This window comes from Nyctereutes procyonoides, unplaced genomic scaffold, assembly GCF_905146905.1.
Source record: "Nyctereutes procyonoides isolate TBG_1078 unplaced genomic scaffold, NYPRO_anot_genome, whole genome shotgun sequence".
Classification (NCBI taxonomy): domain Eukaryota; kingdom Metazoa; phylum Chordata; class Mammalia; order Carnivora; family Canidae; genus Nyctereutes; species Nyctereutes procyonoides.
The window spans coordinates 24,354,133-24,368,827 of NW_026575140.1; the positions used below are offsets into that span (position 1 = coordinate 24,354,133).

Below are 14,695 nucleotides of genomic sequence, written 5' to 3' on the forward strand. Positions count from 1 at the left end.
TTTAAGCATGGAAAGCTGCCAAAAGATAGCTTCCAGAATTGTCATTTTCGCTTAAAATCATAGATATTATCACGAGTAGGAAGTACTGTTCATTCTCCATAATGCAGCAGGTTCCCTTGGTTCTTTGCTGAGAATATGCCTGCAGGGGAATGGGCCCACATATCCGTGCTCTGTGACCTTCGCACCTCAGCAGCAGCAGAGGGATTCTGCACACTTCCCATGTCCTCATTCAGAACACTCCAGGGACCAGGACATAGCGTTGAGATTTAATACAACTCAGGACATCCTCAGGCTACACCTGCTTCTCCGTGAGTACATGGTGGTGGTGGTGCAGTGCCAGGGCCCTGGGGCAGTGTGCGGGGCTGCCAGAAGGGAAACCCCTTCTGCTTCTGCACTGTCAATGTGTGTGCCTGGCAGTGAGAGGTCTCCCCTTCTGTGGAGGGAGGCTGCGACGTCTTATGGGCCCTGCTGGCAGAGCGGGGGTGGGTCCCATGGGAGGAGGAGAGAGACGGCCACCACCAAGTAATGAGCTGCAGGGACAGTGGGCTGTACCTCATCTGATGCTCACATGGGACTGGCAGCCGAATGGGGCCTCTGACTGTCCCTGATCCCAGCCTCTTTTTGGCCAATTTAGGACACTTGCATCCCAAGGTGACCGGACAGATTTCAGGCTCCTGTGGCTCCAGGACCACCTTCCTTACCGACTCTAGTTTCTGAGGTCAGTGTATCACTTGTGTCCTGAGCCCAGACCTGCTCCCAGAGGAAGGAAAGGAGGGCTGATATCTTATGCTAGATAAGCAAGTGATTCTGCATCTTAAGGACTGGTGACCCCGATGACCAGTGGATCTTTACAGGGGAGCAGAAGAGTAGCCCCAAGGGACAGAGGCATGGAGAGACAGGAGGACAGAGGCCCTCAGGTCAGCCTGGGGCTAGGGGGCATGACAGTGAGGGAGGTCACAGGGGAAGGCAGCCCCAGAGATGTATGCGCCCAGTCATGGGGACGGACCCCGAGTCCCTGCCCCCCGGCCTTCCCACCCTGGCACCGCGGTGTACTGGAGCCCTGCCCAGCACCTGCTGGGCCCTGAGGACACTCCCTACAGTGCAGTGGGCTGGGCAGGCAGCCAGGAGGGGAATCATGGGCGGGAAGTGCATGTGGATCCTCAGAGGAGGCAAAGGTGGAGGGTTTCTGTGAAGTTAGCTGTTCCGTATTATCCAAGGCATCCTAATTGTCTTTTTTTTTTCTTAACTATTGTATGTATTTGGTGCTCTCTTGAATTCTAAATAGAGTTTAGCATGATTCCTTTTTTACAGAAGTGGAAGCCAAGGCCTTATAGTGGGTTTGACTCCACTGGAACCAAAGCACCTCACTTGGGGACCAGACCAGGAGCCCCAATTGCCAGTGAGTGGCGCAGACACCGCCCCCTTCAGGGGTGGGAAGCCACTGTGGATGCCCTAGCCTGTTCCCGCCGTCCTGGAGCCCCCCTGAGCCTTGGCAGGACTGTCCCTGGAATGTCATGCCATCTGCAAGTGACAGAGGCCTGGAAACTTCTGTTCCATTGAACTCTGCCAGGGAGCTATACTTAGCCACCGAGTGCAGGCCAGGAGTGGGCTCTCTGAATATAGATAGTAACAAGTGGGCTATTTTCAAACTCCCAGAGAACCCCCTGGAATATTCCGAGCCAAAATGATATTTATGGAATCTTCCAGGCTTTTGGAAGGGAAGGCATAACCTTAGTGTGTTGGCAGCATCAGCAGTGAGGTTTCTTTGAACAGGGGGTGCGGCAAGGGACGGGACCACCAAGAGACCGGGTGTCCCTCTTGCACCTGTTTCCAGGACCTGAGCTCGTGGGGGCTGGGCGCTAGCATCTGAGTCAGAGAACAGTGGTTCTCCTGGCTGAGTGTTTGGTGCTGACCCTACCTGTGGCCTTCATGCCATCACCCGGGGGCACCTCTCATGCTGAAATGTGGGGTCCCCAGCCTTGGAAATCTTGTTATGCTTTCCCTCTTGTCCAGAATCCTTGCTGATCTCTTAGGCCTTTGCTTCAGCTACACGTCACCAGGCTGCTCCTAGCTCCGGGACCTCTGGTCCCTTCCTTGCTTGCTCCTGCCTTGGAATGGGGTGACCGCAAGGCCTTCTTTAGGGTGAAGAGGGGAAACGTGATCAGTAAAATTTGGATAGGAAAAAGAAGGCCTATAGGTGGAGGGACCCAAGTAGCAGCCACTGGAGAAAAGATCCAGTCATGCCCACTTCACTCAGGACAGAAATGCATGAAGCTTTGACCTCCTTCCTGATTCCTGTTCTGTAGGTGCTGGGAGAAGGTTTCAGAGAGCCAACTTGTAAATGGCTGTCCCCAGTGAATTCTGACGACAAGGCAACATAACCAGGAAAGGCGAGGGTGGTAGGGGGCAAGACCTGTGCAGCCAGGGCACCGTGGCCTCCCACTGGTCTGACTACAGCCCACATGCTGCTGGTGGACCATCTCCCCCATTCATCCTCCGCCGGTTCCTGGGCAGGTGCTCGGGCCTCTCTTCACCCCCTGTGCCAAGCCAGCCTCCACCACCCTGCCCTCTGCCAGTCCAGATATAAATATAAGAGCATTTTCCATGGGCCGGCCCAGAAGGGCAAGCATTCGACTTTATTTTAGGGCCGCGAAATTCCCTCCTTCATACCCAACAGGTGCATCTCCTCATTTAGACATCGGGGCCCAGAAATAGAACACAATCTACAATATAGCTTCCTTCAGGCATCTGGATACTATTTGAAAAAAAAAAAAAAAAAAGCTCTCCTGTGAGATGGCCAGACATAGGCCTGATTGCTGGCTTGACCTGCTCTGCAGAGGAACCCAGCACAAGGGAGACTGCTGGGAGGGAGGACCATCTGGTGAGGGCAGGGCCCCTGCTTGGGACGATGGACAGGAGGAGGCAACGGGCACAGGAGGGGCTTCCAGTAAATCCATCACTTAAAATCAGCTGCCTGCCCATCCTTTGTGGGATGACTGAGAGGTCAGGGGTCAAGCACAGGAACCCCCTCCCCCACCAGGCATCTCTAGGCAAACACTGTATTCACATCAGCTGTTGGGGGTGGGCAGTGTTGAAATTCCGACCCCCAGGACCTCAGGATGTGGCCTGATTGGAACAAGGGTCTTTGCAGATGGTCAAGTTGAGGTTGCCAGGGTGGGGTGCTAACCCAGGATGACTGGCATCCTCACAAGAAAGGGACATTTGGACACAGAGACAGACACACATAGGAAGAAGTCAAGTGAGGTGGAGGCAGAGATGGGCGATGGGTCTGTCAGCCAAGGAATGTCAAGGACAAAGGCAAAGCAGTAGGAGCTGAGGCTAGACCCCGGATGGAACCAGCCCCTCAGGCACCTCGGGCTCGCGCTTCTGGCCTCCAGACTGTGGCAGAGCAGGTTTCCGTGGTTCCAGCTTCCCGGCACGTGGGACTTTGTTACAACAGCCTCAAGGCTGCTGGACACTGCTATCTCAGTGCAGCCTCCCGCTCACACCGTCTGTCCCTGGAGGGATAGCTGATCCCTGTGGAGGGAAGGCTGCAGTGCAGGCCTGGGAACGTGAGCGTGGCTCTCCCAGAGCATCTTCGTTCCACCTGCTGACACAGTCTGGTGCGTGCTGGAGCTGCGGCCCTTCTGGGTGGCCAGTGTCATCAAGGTCACCGTTGGTCCAGAGAAGCCCATGATCGCGGTCAAGTTTCCCCCTGGATGTCCCCAAGGTCCCTACAACGGCCATCATCAAACCAGCCAGCAGAGCCCTGTAGCTGTGAGAAGCCTCTGGCAGGATCCGCAGGTGCTGTGTGGCCTGGCACGGGCCTATGAATGCCCATCAGCAGGCCTGCATGGCCGGGGCTGAGACGGGGCCTCTGCCGCTCACCCTGTGGCCTCATTCAGAGCCAGGACCAAGGTGCCTGACTGTCCCTCAGTCTGGGCCAGAAGTGGAGCTGCTGGCAGCAAGCCAACTCTCCTGCAGAGAGGAGCAGGTGTCCCCTCCAGGTGTCGAGAATTCAATCAGTCCCCGTTAGACTCAGGCTGCCCTCCAGGGGTCAGCTAGAGCCGTGGAGACATGCTGGCAAGACAAGGACCAGCTCAGCAGGTGACTGGGTGGTCAGGTGGTGGGAAGAGGCCGCCTCTTGGGGGTGGGATGCTGGGGAGGGGTCTCCTGTTGGCATCTGAGTCGGTGTGGGAGGTATGTGTTAGGCAGTGTCAAGGTCTGCCCATCCCTCAGCTGGGGACACCTGTGGTCTCAGGAGAGGGCAGGCAGAGGAGAGGCGAAAGTGCCACGGGCATCTGTGGACGCAGCTCCCGGCAATGCAGCGGCCTCACAGAGACCTGTGCAGACCCAGGACAAGACGGTCCTCTGTGCCGCCCGCTGATACAGACACACGCAGCCCACAGCACCTTCCTCGGGCCTGCCCAGCTCTGCTCTCGCACCCTCACTCCAGCGTGTCCACACCCTGTGGCTGCTCTCTCTCACTGCTAATGCTGTTCCCACTTCCGGTCTCTTCCTTCCTTCTGCCTCTGCTCACCTGCTCGTCTGTCGCTGCCTGCCTCCCACCAGCCCTGCTCTCCGTCCCTACACCTCACGGCTCCTTGCCCTTGCCATTGCCTCCCCTACTCTGTGGCCAGAGGCCCAGGTATCTACTGCCTGTGGAGGATGACTCCCACCCAGCTCAGCCTCCTCTGTAGAGCCAGGGGCCTGGGCAAGACTCAGAGCCTTGGAGGACATAACAGGCAGGGGTGAGGTTTCCTCACGGCTCTGTGGTTGTGGCAGGGCCCTAGCTCCGTCCCAGCATGCCCACATCCACCAGCCACTGCCCTCAGGGACAGCCTAGTGGCATGGGGATGGGGGGTGTCTGTGTGCATCCCTGATGTGACTCAGGAGGCCTGGAGTCCAGACCAGAAGCAGGTGGAGGTGGGCCATGAGGTAGCTGCACCCACGAAGTCCAGCAGAAGAGCAGGAGTTGTCCATGCTGGCCAGCACCCCCACCAGTCTTTAACTCTTGGGAGAACAGAACCAGAAACCCGAGTAAGTCAGAAGCAGAATGGCGTTTCCCGGTTCCACCATAGTCCTCTGATACTCACTCTCACAGCCCGCTGGGCCTCTCTGGTTCTGGATGGAAGTAGGCGGCAGCAGTGACAGAGAAGGAACCCGGCGGAGCAGCTGTGGGGCTGAGCTGCCCAGGTTCCCAGGAGTGGGGTTGGCCAGTAGCTCCCGGGGGGCAGTCCTCTCCCTCTGACCTGCACTGAGCCTGCCCTTGTCAGGGGCCAGGGCAGCAGCCAGATTCCTGGTGACGCACCAGGAGCGACATGCGGGAGAAGGTCTTGGCACAGCGCTTGCACTGGTACTTCCTGGTGTCAGAGTGTGTTTGCAGGTGGGCCCGGAGATTGGAGCGGTCGGCAAAAGCCCTGCTGCAGTGAGAGCAGGTGTACGGCTTCTCACCTGGGGGAGGAAGAGGAGAGCCGGGTGACCATCTGGTTAGTCACCAGACCTAGCCCCGGGTTCATGGGTCCCTGTTTATAAATTAGTAGCGTCGTGCTCAGCGAGGAGTCTGCTTGTCTGTTTCCCTCTCTCTCTGCTCCTTCCCTGGCTCAAGCTAAATAAATAAATAAATAAATAAATAAATAAATAAATAAATAAAATCTTTAATATAAATAAAAAATAAATGAGTAAGCCCCTCTGGCTCCTCCAAATGCCTATTCCATTGCATTTATTTTCCTTTAGCCCCTTTCCTCCCCAGGAGATACCTGATGGGGCCTCAGCACCTGCTCCAGGAGGAAACCCTAGGACCAGCAGGTCCATATGCATGGTCAGGGTCAGAGCCTGGGAACAAGGGAACAAGGTGGAAGGTCACACCCCGCAGGACTGCAGCATCTAAAGCCTTTTCTCAGAGGAAGATCTAGCATAGGTCTTTGGTGGGTCTCGCATGGTTGTTAGATCTTTCTGTTTCTGCCAGAGCCCTCCTGGGCCCTTTGCCCAGATCTGCCCCTAACAAGCCCTGGGAGCCTTTCAGCAGGTGTTCATGCCCATGGAAGGACAGTGGTGGCGGCAGCCAGGCTCCAAAGTTGGCTGTGAAGGCGGACTGGAGGGGATGAGCCCCAGCCCTCACAGGAGAAGCAGCTCTGCTTCTTTTAGGAATGGCTTAAGATCCCTGTGGTCTGTGGGGCATCTCCAATCAGGGCGACCCGGGATTTGGACAAAGTCATTCTGTTGGGAGCTGGGCCCCCAGGATGACTCTAACAAGTGTAAGGGGGCCTCTGGGGGCTCATCTGCTCTCACTGCCCATGTGAGAGGCACTAGCCTGCAGTCCCCACAGGCCCCCAAATGTCTCATCCCTGCCACTCAACACTCCATGACCGATGGGATCCCTGGGTGGCGCAGTGGTTTGGCGCCTGCCTTTGGCCCAGGGCGCGATCCTGGAGACCCGGGATCGAATCCCACGTCGGGCTCCCAGTGCATGGAGCCTGCTTATCCCTCTGCCTGTGTCTCTGCCTCTCTCTCTCTCTCTGTGTGTGTGTGTGTGACTATCATAAAAAAAAAAAAAAAAACACTCCATGACCGAGAACACTGAGCTCCTGATGGTGTGAGGTGGGGTGCTCACTGACACCTTTGGGGAGGAGCCTCAGAGAACCCAATGGAATGTCAGCCCAGGGAAGGGCTCCTGAGAAACCCTCCTTTCAGCTTCCACCTGGAAGTGGCTCGGAAGAGTCCTTGTTCCAGAGCCAGGACTCAGAGCCAGGGAGGATCCAGGCACAGGAGGCTGTGTTGCAGCCAAGGGCCTCGGCCTCCAATCTGGTTCCTGGGCTTCTGTCTGTGGCCGCCTGTCCCTCTCCTGCTGAGCCTGGGCTGTGGTGCAGTTCAAACCCCTGCCCTGGGTCAAGCAGTGGGCAGCTATATCTGGTCTATAGACCAAGTGCTTAGGCTCCTGGGCCTCCTTCAGGTGTGAGTGCTCATCCCCCCCCTTCCTTGGCTCATCTTTGTCTGTCTGTCCATCCGCCAGCAGCTGCCCTTCTGTCCCTTCCTGTGCTCTGGTACCCTCTCACCAGGGATGACTTTGCTCTGGGCCCCAGTCCCCTGCCAGCATCTGTGCTCTTCAGTTGGTCTGTGGGACCCCCGAGGTTGCCACTCAGAGGCACGTCTGAGATTTGGACAAAGTCCTTCTGTTGGGAGCTGGGTCCCCAGGACAACCCTAGCAAGTGTTAGAAGGCCACTGGGGGCTCATCTGCTCTCACTGCCCGTGTGCAGCGGCATCCAGTCCAGCACCCTGTAGAACCCTGAGAGGCACCAGCCTTCCTCCCTCCCCTGTTCCTGCTGCTCCAGAGTTCCAGAAGGCTGGGGAAGGTGACACAGCAGACCCACCAAAGCCCGCTGCATCCTGTCCTCTGCTGGGTGTTGTGGGCTGCACTATGTCTCTCAGAAATGATATGTCTATGTCATAACCCCATTATCAGAGAACAGGGCATCTGCAGATGTGGTCAGGTTAACACAGGGTCATTGTGCCGGAGGTGTCCCCTGGTCCAGTAGGACTGGTGTCCTTACAGCAGAGGGAAAGGTGGACGCGCACACAGGCAGAGGCCACATAGACAGTGGCAGGGATGAAGGGATACAGCCATAGTGGAGGGACCCCTGGGTCCCCAAGAGCAGGGAGCAGTGGGGAGAACCGTCCCCCTGGAGCCCCCAGGGGGAGTGCGACCCCACCGATACCCTGTCTGCAGACTCTGGCCTCCAGGGCTGGGAGTCCGGTCTGTGGGACTATGGGAACTGGGACACAGGGAAGCAGAAGCCTCGTATGAGAGTCCATCCTCTGTTGGTAAGATCGCCCCTCCCTTCTCTCCTAGCCCCCAGGCATCACCCTGGCCCCCAGAAGATGCCTTCTGTGACCCACCTGTGTGGGTCCGGATGTGGCCCTGGAGCAGCCAGGGCCGGGAGAAGGCCTTGCCGCAGATGGCGCAGGGGCAGGGCAGCGTGTGTGTGCGGATGTGCATCTTGAGGGCGCCCAGGCTGCTGTACTCCTTGTCGCAGTACTTGCAGGTGAAGCATCGGGGCGCCCGCAGATGGCACTGCAGCTCCCGGTGCCTGGCCAGCCCGGCCAGCGTGTGGTAGGGCTTGCGGCAGTGCAAGCACTGGAAGCCGCCTGTGCCACAGGGTGCCCGTTCAGCCGCCCGCACTCTGTCTGGAGCTGGGTCCCCGGCGGGGCCCAGGGTTGGGGGCCACCGAGCAGGCAGGACCAGCAGCGGCGGCAGGTTGAGGTGGTTCAGGCTGTCTTTGAGGGGTGCACTAGGGGCCCGGCTGGTGCAAACATGTACCCGGCCGACTTCCAGGGGGTCTGGCCCAGGGGCCTCCCGAGCTTCTTCATGACATGGAAGGGGCAGGGAGATGCGGGCGATGACGGAGGTGCGGTCCCAGGGCTGGGGAGGGTCACCAGGTGTGGAAGAGGCCACCTTCTCCGGGAGGAGGAGGGGCACCACCAGCCCCCTGCATGCAGAGCAGGCACCATCAATGTCTAGAAGGGAGGGCGGAGAGAGAATGTGCGGGTGAATGTGAGCCCCAACACACTGTCCTCAACCTTGCCCTTCTGGGCCCGATCACAAGCCTGTCTTCTAGGTTGTCAGCAGTTCTGCCCGAAGGGGGGGTGCTGACAGGTGGAATGTCTGCTTCGGAAGTGACCCCAGGCTTGGGCTCTAGAGGAGAGGCCCCAGTGCTCTAAAAACAAAGGGGGAGAAGTGCCTTATGGGATCCCAGAATAGCCCTCATGGGGCCTCAGGAGGCTCCCCTCTGGCAGGGCAGGCCTCTCTGACCCCCATCCCACCTTGGAGCAGCGGCACTAAGCTCCTACAGCGCTCATTCAGAACAAACACCTGGCAGCGGGCCACCATGTGTAAGACACCTAATCATCCCCGATCGCCATTCACCATGGTGATGTAGGTACACACAACCTCCCACCAATGCACCTGGGGGAGCGCTGTCCTCAGTGGTGCCACCATGGCCTCCAGGGCCAGAGTGTCCCCCAGCTGTCTCTCCCGTACATGTGGGCCAGCAGGCCGGTGCTTGACCACATGAGAGTGGCAGGAGCTCCCAGAGTAAACAGGCTGGCAGGTAGTGGTTACATTCTGTATTACCCCCAAGCCCAAATCTCCAAACAGCAACCAACCCATATCTTACTCCAGATGTGTTGACATCAACCTCTGGCCTCATTTCTACCTCCATGCCAACCAAGGATTTGGGTAGAGAAAGACAACTCGCAGATTGGGAGAAAATATTTGCAAATCACATTTCTGATAAGTAACTAGCATCCACAATATACAAAGAACTCTTGCAACTCAACAATAAAAAGACAGATAATACAATTTTAAAATGGGTAAAGGATCTGAATAAACATTTCTCCAGACAAGATGTGCAAATGGCAGGGTGCCTGGCTGGCTGGGTTTGTAGATCATGTGACTCTTAATCACAGGGGTGTGAGTTCAAGCTCCATGTTGGATATAACGATTACTTAAAGAGAGAGAGACACACACAAAGGGCTAACAACCACAGGAGAAGATGCTTGCCACCATTAGCAAAAAAGGAAAAGCAAATTAAAGCCACAACGAGATACTACATCATGCCCACTAGGATGGCTAGAATTAAAAACAGCCAATTACAAATGTTGTTGAGGATGTAGAGAAATGGGGACCTTTAGGGAAGATTTCCACCCTCCATTCTGTCCTGACCTCACCCCTTACTCCCCTAATTATAAAATAGCACACCAAGTTTGTGTCCTCCCAGAAAGAGGGAGTGGGCAGTGGCAAGCTAAGAGGCAAAGGCTAAGGAAGTTCTGGAGAGACAGCCCTGGGATGCCTGGAGAGCATAGGACCCCGCAGAAGCCCCACTAGTGGGCCTTTCCACTGGGAAAAAAAAGTCACCCTTCTTAAGTCTCTGGGATGCAGCCACCACCCTGGCCCCAGGATCGCCCGAGCCAACCCCAGGGTGAGGGCAGGGGAGTGAGACAGCCTCGCTGGTGGCACCGCCCAGGCTTCTGCTAGTTCTTTAAATGCCTCCCCTCCCTCTGGGTCTGCTTGATCTTGTTATTGGTCCTGGGATTCAAATTCCCGGGAGAAGAGGCTTTCCATCTCCTCTGGTTTCAGATGCTCACTGGGGAGGCCTGAAAAAGCACTTATTCAAAATGAGAATGAGGGGCCCCAGACCCAGCACCTTGGTCTCCCCTGAGATAACATCATGGCAAAAAGAGGCTCACAGTGGTCACCTAGCTGTCCTAGCTGTCCGCACACAGAGGGAGTGACAGCTGGGGGAGAGGGGATTGAGTGCCACAGGGCTGCTCTCTGACACTTGTCATTGGCTCCCCTCCCCATCTGTATGTACAAAGGGTGAAGCGGGGTGCACTGTACGACTGGACTCTAATCAATAGGTTTGAAATGTGAACAACTATGTCCCAAACAAAACTTTCCTTTACCTGAGCCCCGCACTCTGACGGTTTCTGTTCTATTTCATTTTATGAAATTGCTGGTGGTGACTCATTAAATTGATCTCAAAATGCAGAGATCAGGAGCACAGTCCTAGGAAGCACCCCCTGACGGCAGTGCGCCTCAGGATGTATCAGTGAGGCGCCCTCCACTCCTGGGCCACCCCAGTGTCCCTCCTCCCCTCTCCCCTGAGCCACCCAGCAGTTCCATGGGGCACTTTACTGCAAGACGCTACTGAGCTGTGGGGAATGGCTCTGGTCCTGGAACCTTTCTGTGTCCCCACACCCAGCAGGGAATGGGAACACATGGACAGTCCTGGGTCCTGGACCTGGGTCTCCCCACCGAGCCACCCTGGGGGCTGGGGGAAGGCCTGTGGCTCCTGAGCTCAGCCTGCCCTGGGGAACCCCCGCTGGGGTGAGGGGAGGTCCAGGGCAAAGTGATCACAGGAGGGGTGAGGAAGCTCTGGAGGGTGTGGAGAACGCTACAGGAGCTGGGCCTTGGGACCCAGAGGCGTGGGTCACCCTCTGGTCCCCTCTGGATGCTCTGGGGGAGCACCTGGACACCAGCCCCAAGCCCCCTCCATCTCTGCGCCCCCACCCAGTCCCTGGAAGGAAGATGGCTCCGGGGCTCCCTCAGCTGGAATGGGTTCCCCAGGGCGCACGGGGACGGCCCGAAACTTATCTAAGTGGGGGGAGAACCCGCGCCTGCTCAGCCCCTACGTGGACGAGGCACCCTCGGGCCACCCAGCCACCCGGCTCTCGCCCCCGCTCCGGGGCAAGGTAACTGGTTTCCTCGCACCTGGGGCGGGAGCCCGAGGGGCCCGGCAGCCCCTACCTCTCTGCGTCTCCAGCCGCCGGTACTTGGGGACCTTGTGGCTGGAGTGCGTTTTCACCAGGAAGGAGCGCGGCATGGCCCCCGGCGGGTGCGGGTCCCCCTGCGCGTCCGCCAGGCGCCCGCGGGCTGGGCGGCCGGCAGGTGGCCCGAGGGCCGGCTCATTAGCATAGCGCGCCTCCGGGGCCAACCAGCGCGAGGCGTGGGCGGGGCGGGGCATAGGGGCGGGGCCGATGGGCGGGGCTTCGGGGCCACGCCCAGGACAGGTGCGCGGGCGCGGGGGAGGGAGCGCGTGGCCACCGAGGCCTCCCCACGGGACCGGTCTGGCGCGCGCCGCGAGTCACACCGACCCCTGGGGCCTGGCGCACCCACTCGTCGTGGACGAAAGGGCGGAGGTCAGGGCTGGGTGCCAGCCGAGCCGGGCTCCCGTCCACGCGGCGGTGGAGGCGTGCTTAAACCCGCCACGGTAGGATGATGAACACGAACCCTGAACCCACAGCTGACCCGGCTGACCCGCCACAGCGGTGACGGTGTCAGCCGGCCCGGAGCGGGGGAGGCGGAGCTGGGGAGGGTTCCTTCCCTCTGGGGGCCTCCAGGAGGCTCATTAGGTTGGGAGGAAGGACACAAGCCGGAATTTTGAGGTTCCCAGGAGTTCTGAGCAGCAGTTACGGGAAGTTGAATCAAAGAGGGGGAAGCCACGCACTCTGCAACAGCCTACTCTGTGACCCTGGGCAGCCATGTCCCTCCTTCAGTGCCACGAAGAGCTGGACGAGCCACATCGGAGTGTCTGGTCCCTTTTGATATGGCCATTTCAGGGCTTCCGGGGTCCTCGGGGCATGCTCTGGGCGGTGGACACAGCACCAAGCCTGCCCCTGACAGCCGTGGGGCTGTTCCCTGGCCGTGCAGCTGCCCTGCCTTCCTGGGCGTGCCTTTGAAGCCGGTGCCACGTGCCTGCCTGGGGCTCTCTGGCAGCCCTGGGCTTGGGTGGCGACGAGGTAGACTCGGTGGCGTGAGCCTGTGGAAGGCCCTCTGGAGAAGCAGTGGGTGGGGACGGTCATGTCAACTCAGGGTCTTATGTTCCTGCAGTGTTACAGACGAGGAAGCGGAGGCTCTGAGCAGTTAGGAAGTGGGGGATTGGGAGCCAGGCCCACACTGCCAGCCTTACACAAGGCGTGTGCTCCCCTGTCTGTTGCTTGGTGGGAGCGTGGAAGGCCAGGTGGTGCGTGAACAGAAGGCACCGTGTGCTGTGCGTGTGGATTTCAGAGGACACGTGGCTGCCTTTTGCTTATTCACCTGTTCTGTGGCCTCGCAAGCTTTCTATTTATACCCTCTTCCTTCTTCCCCCTCCCAGAAGTAGATGAGGCTTGCAGGCACCTAGGCCAGCCTGCCCCTGCATTGTCCCTCCCCACCCGGTCACCCACTGTGTGGCCACCAGCCAAGAGGATGTCCCTCATCCCCAGAGAGATGCTCACACCATTTAGAGAAGCTTGAGTGTTCTGATCTCGTCCTGGAAATGCCCCTGGGATCCTGAAGGTCCTTGGAACAGCTCTGGGGTAAGGGCAGCGTATTCCTTTCCTGGGGCTGCCATAACAACTGCATAACATGCAGTGAGTCTGCATGCCCTCCGTGGGGTCATGCAGACTCACTGGTTGTGACCACAGGGCTGTGTCCATGTAGGACCCACGGAGGAGAATGCTGGCATCTGCTTGTCCACACCTGTACAGTGCTGGAGAGGGGGTGTGGCTGTCCCCATCCATTCTCACTCTGTGTCCTTCTATCGTAATTATGGACACTTTACCTGGCAATTAAGCCTCACAGCTGCCCATTCCCACCAGTTCCCTCCTGGAACTCTCCCTCTTTCAACCAGAGCAGGACTTGCAGGAACCAGAATCTGTGCTTTCCAGAAGAAGTCACAGCAGTCTTCCTTTGACACCTAAGACCCTGGGGGTGACAGCTGGCCGAGAGCCAGGCTGTGGGCCCCGCCTGTGTGCTTCTAGCAGCAGCCTGAGTAGCGTTTCCAATCGGGATAGGCCAGATTGTTACAGTTCTACCTAGATATTTTCTCTTTTTATGTGTATGTCTTCTAGTCTTTCTGTATGCCTTACAAAGAATAAGATGGGGAGTGCTTGACTCTGTGTACGTAGGTCCATATACATCTGCATCCCCGCTGTGTGCTCATTTTTCACTGTTTCATGACCCAGTTTGGAGGGCCCTGTTCCCCGTCAGACTGCACCCCAAGAGAAGTCCAGCCCTCACCCCTGCACAGTGGGCTTTGCAGTGGTTGCTGGATGAGATGGAGAAGCGTCAAGAACCCCCAAACAGCGCAGCTGCTGGCAAGCACATCCCTGGGGGTGGAGGGGAGTGAGCCTCTGTGCTCAAAGTGTGGACATATCCATGAAGCACAGGCCCCAGGGACTGAGACTCTTGGAACAGTGCTCAGAGATGGACTTCACAGCTGGGGCTCGGCAGTCCCAGGACCCCAGACAGATGGCCCCTCACACCTGCTTCAGTGCCTGGGGGTGTTCATTGAGGTGTGGGCATGGCTGGGATACCTTGACTTGGGGCACCCTCATAGCCGTCCAAGGTCATGGATTTGTGGAAACTGAGACCAGATGCTCCAGCTCCCACATCTGGTCAGATTGATGGTCATGTGTGCTTGGTCAGCCCCAGAGGCCTCTTATAGCTGATGCTGGTTCTTCAGCTGGGGTCCAGGGGAACACTGTCCTGCCCCACACTGCTTATAAGACATGCAAGAGAGTCCTAAACACCTGGGGGCATGCTGTTGGGTGCTGAGGGAGGTGGTCTTAGGGGCTAGGGTGCAAGGAGAGAAAGCAGTGGGGGAACAAGCAGGGGTGCATGTACATTAGGCTGTGTCCTGCTGCGTGTGCTTGTGATGCATGTGTGTGCACATGTGTGTGCAGCTGCAGGAGCTGTTCCCATGTGACACAGGTGTCAGGCATCAGCAAGGAGGCCCAGGACCTCAATGAGAGGAGTTGGTCGGGTCCACAACGGGGTTACTCGCTGACCCCACTGCCTCTTCCTTGCACGCTGGAGCTGACTCCTCATTCCCAGCAGGTTGTTAGAGACAGAAAGGGCCACCTGTCGGGCAGCTCTCAGTCACTGGGAGGGGCTGGAGTCCCCTTCTCGCAGACCTGCCCCCACCCAGGCCTCCACACCTCTGCATGTGCTGTGCTTCTCGCACCAGACATCAGGGGTGCCAGCAAGCGCAGCCTCTCCTTGGAAGCACAAACCTCTGCTGCAGCTTCCATCAAAGGTGCCAAACTCAGCCGCCAGATACCCGCCAGGTATGAGCCTTCTGGGTCCCAGGTTCAGACTTTCTGGAAGCCACTGACTGCAGGGCACAGCCTGAAGGAGTCAGCAGCCAGGGCTTT

General features: G+C 58.0%; 1 protein-coding gene across 1 annotated transcript; it reads right to left on the minus strand.

Moving 5' to 3' along the window:
• Positions 1 to 2,724: 2,724 nt before the first annotated feature.
• Positions 2,725 to 11,399, minus strand: SNAI3 (snail family transcriptional repressor 3). The gene is made up of 3 exons (XM_055306403.1): positions 11,307 to 11,399; positions 7,898 to 8,515; positions 2,725 to 5,454 (listed from the first exon to the last, which is right to left on the minus strand). Exons 1-3 carry the CDS (start codon positions 11,380 to 11,382, stop codon positions 5,273 to 5,275), a joined length of 876 nt encoding a protein of 291 aa, XP_055162378.1. The 5' UTR covers positions 11,383 to 11,399; the 3' UTR covers positions 2,725 to 5,272.
• Positions 11,400 to 14,695: the final 3,296 nt, after the last annotated feature.

What these genes read in the sequence shown, in the direction of transcription:
- SNAI3 (XM_055306403.1), bottom strand. Translation starts at nt 11,382, where the DNA reads ATGCCGCGCTCCTTCCTGGTGAAAACGCACTCCAGCCACAAGGTCCCC. An exon ending in GCGGCTGGAGACGCAGAGAG is followed by an intron (nt 8,516 to 11,306) that starts GTAGGGGCTGCC and finishes CCTCCCTTCTAG; the next exon opens with ACATTGATGGTGCCTGCTCT. An exon ending in CCACATCCGGACCCACACAG is followed by an intron (nt 5,455 to 7,897) that starts GTGGGTCACAGA and finishes TTCCTCCCCCAG; the next exon opens with GTGAGAAGCCGTACACCTGC.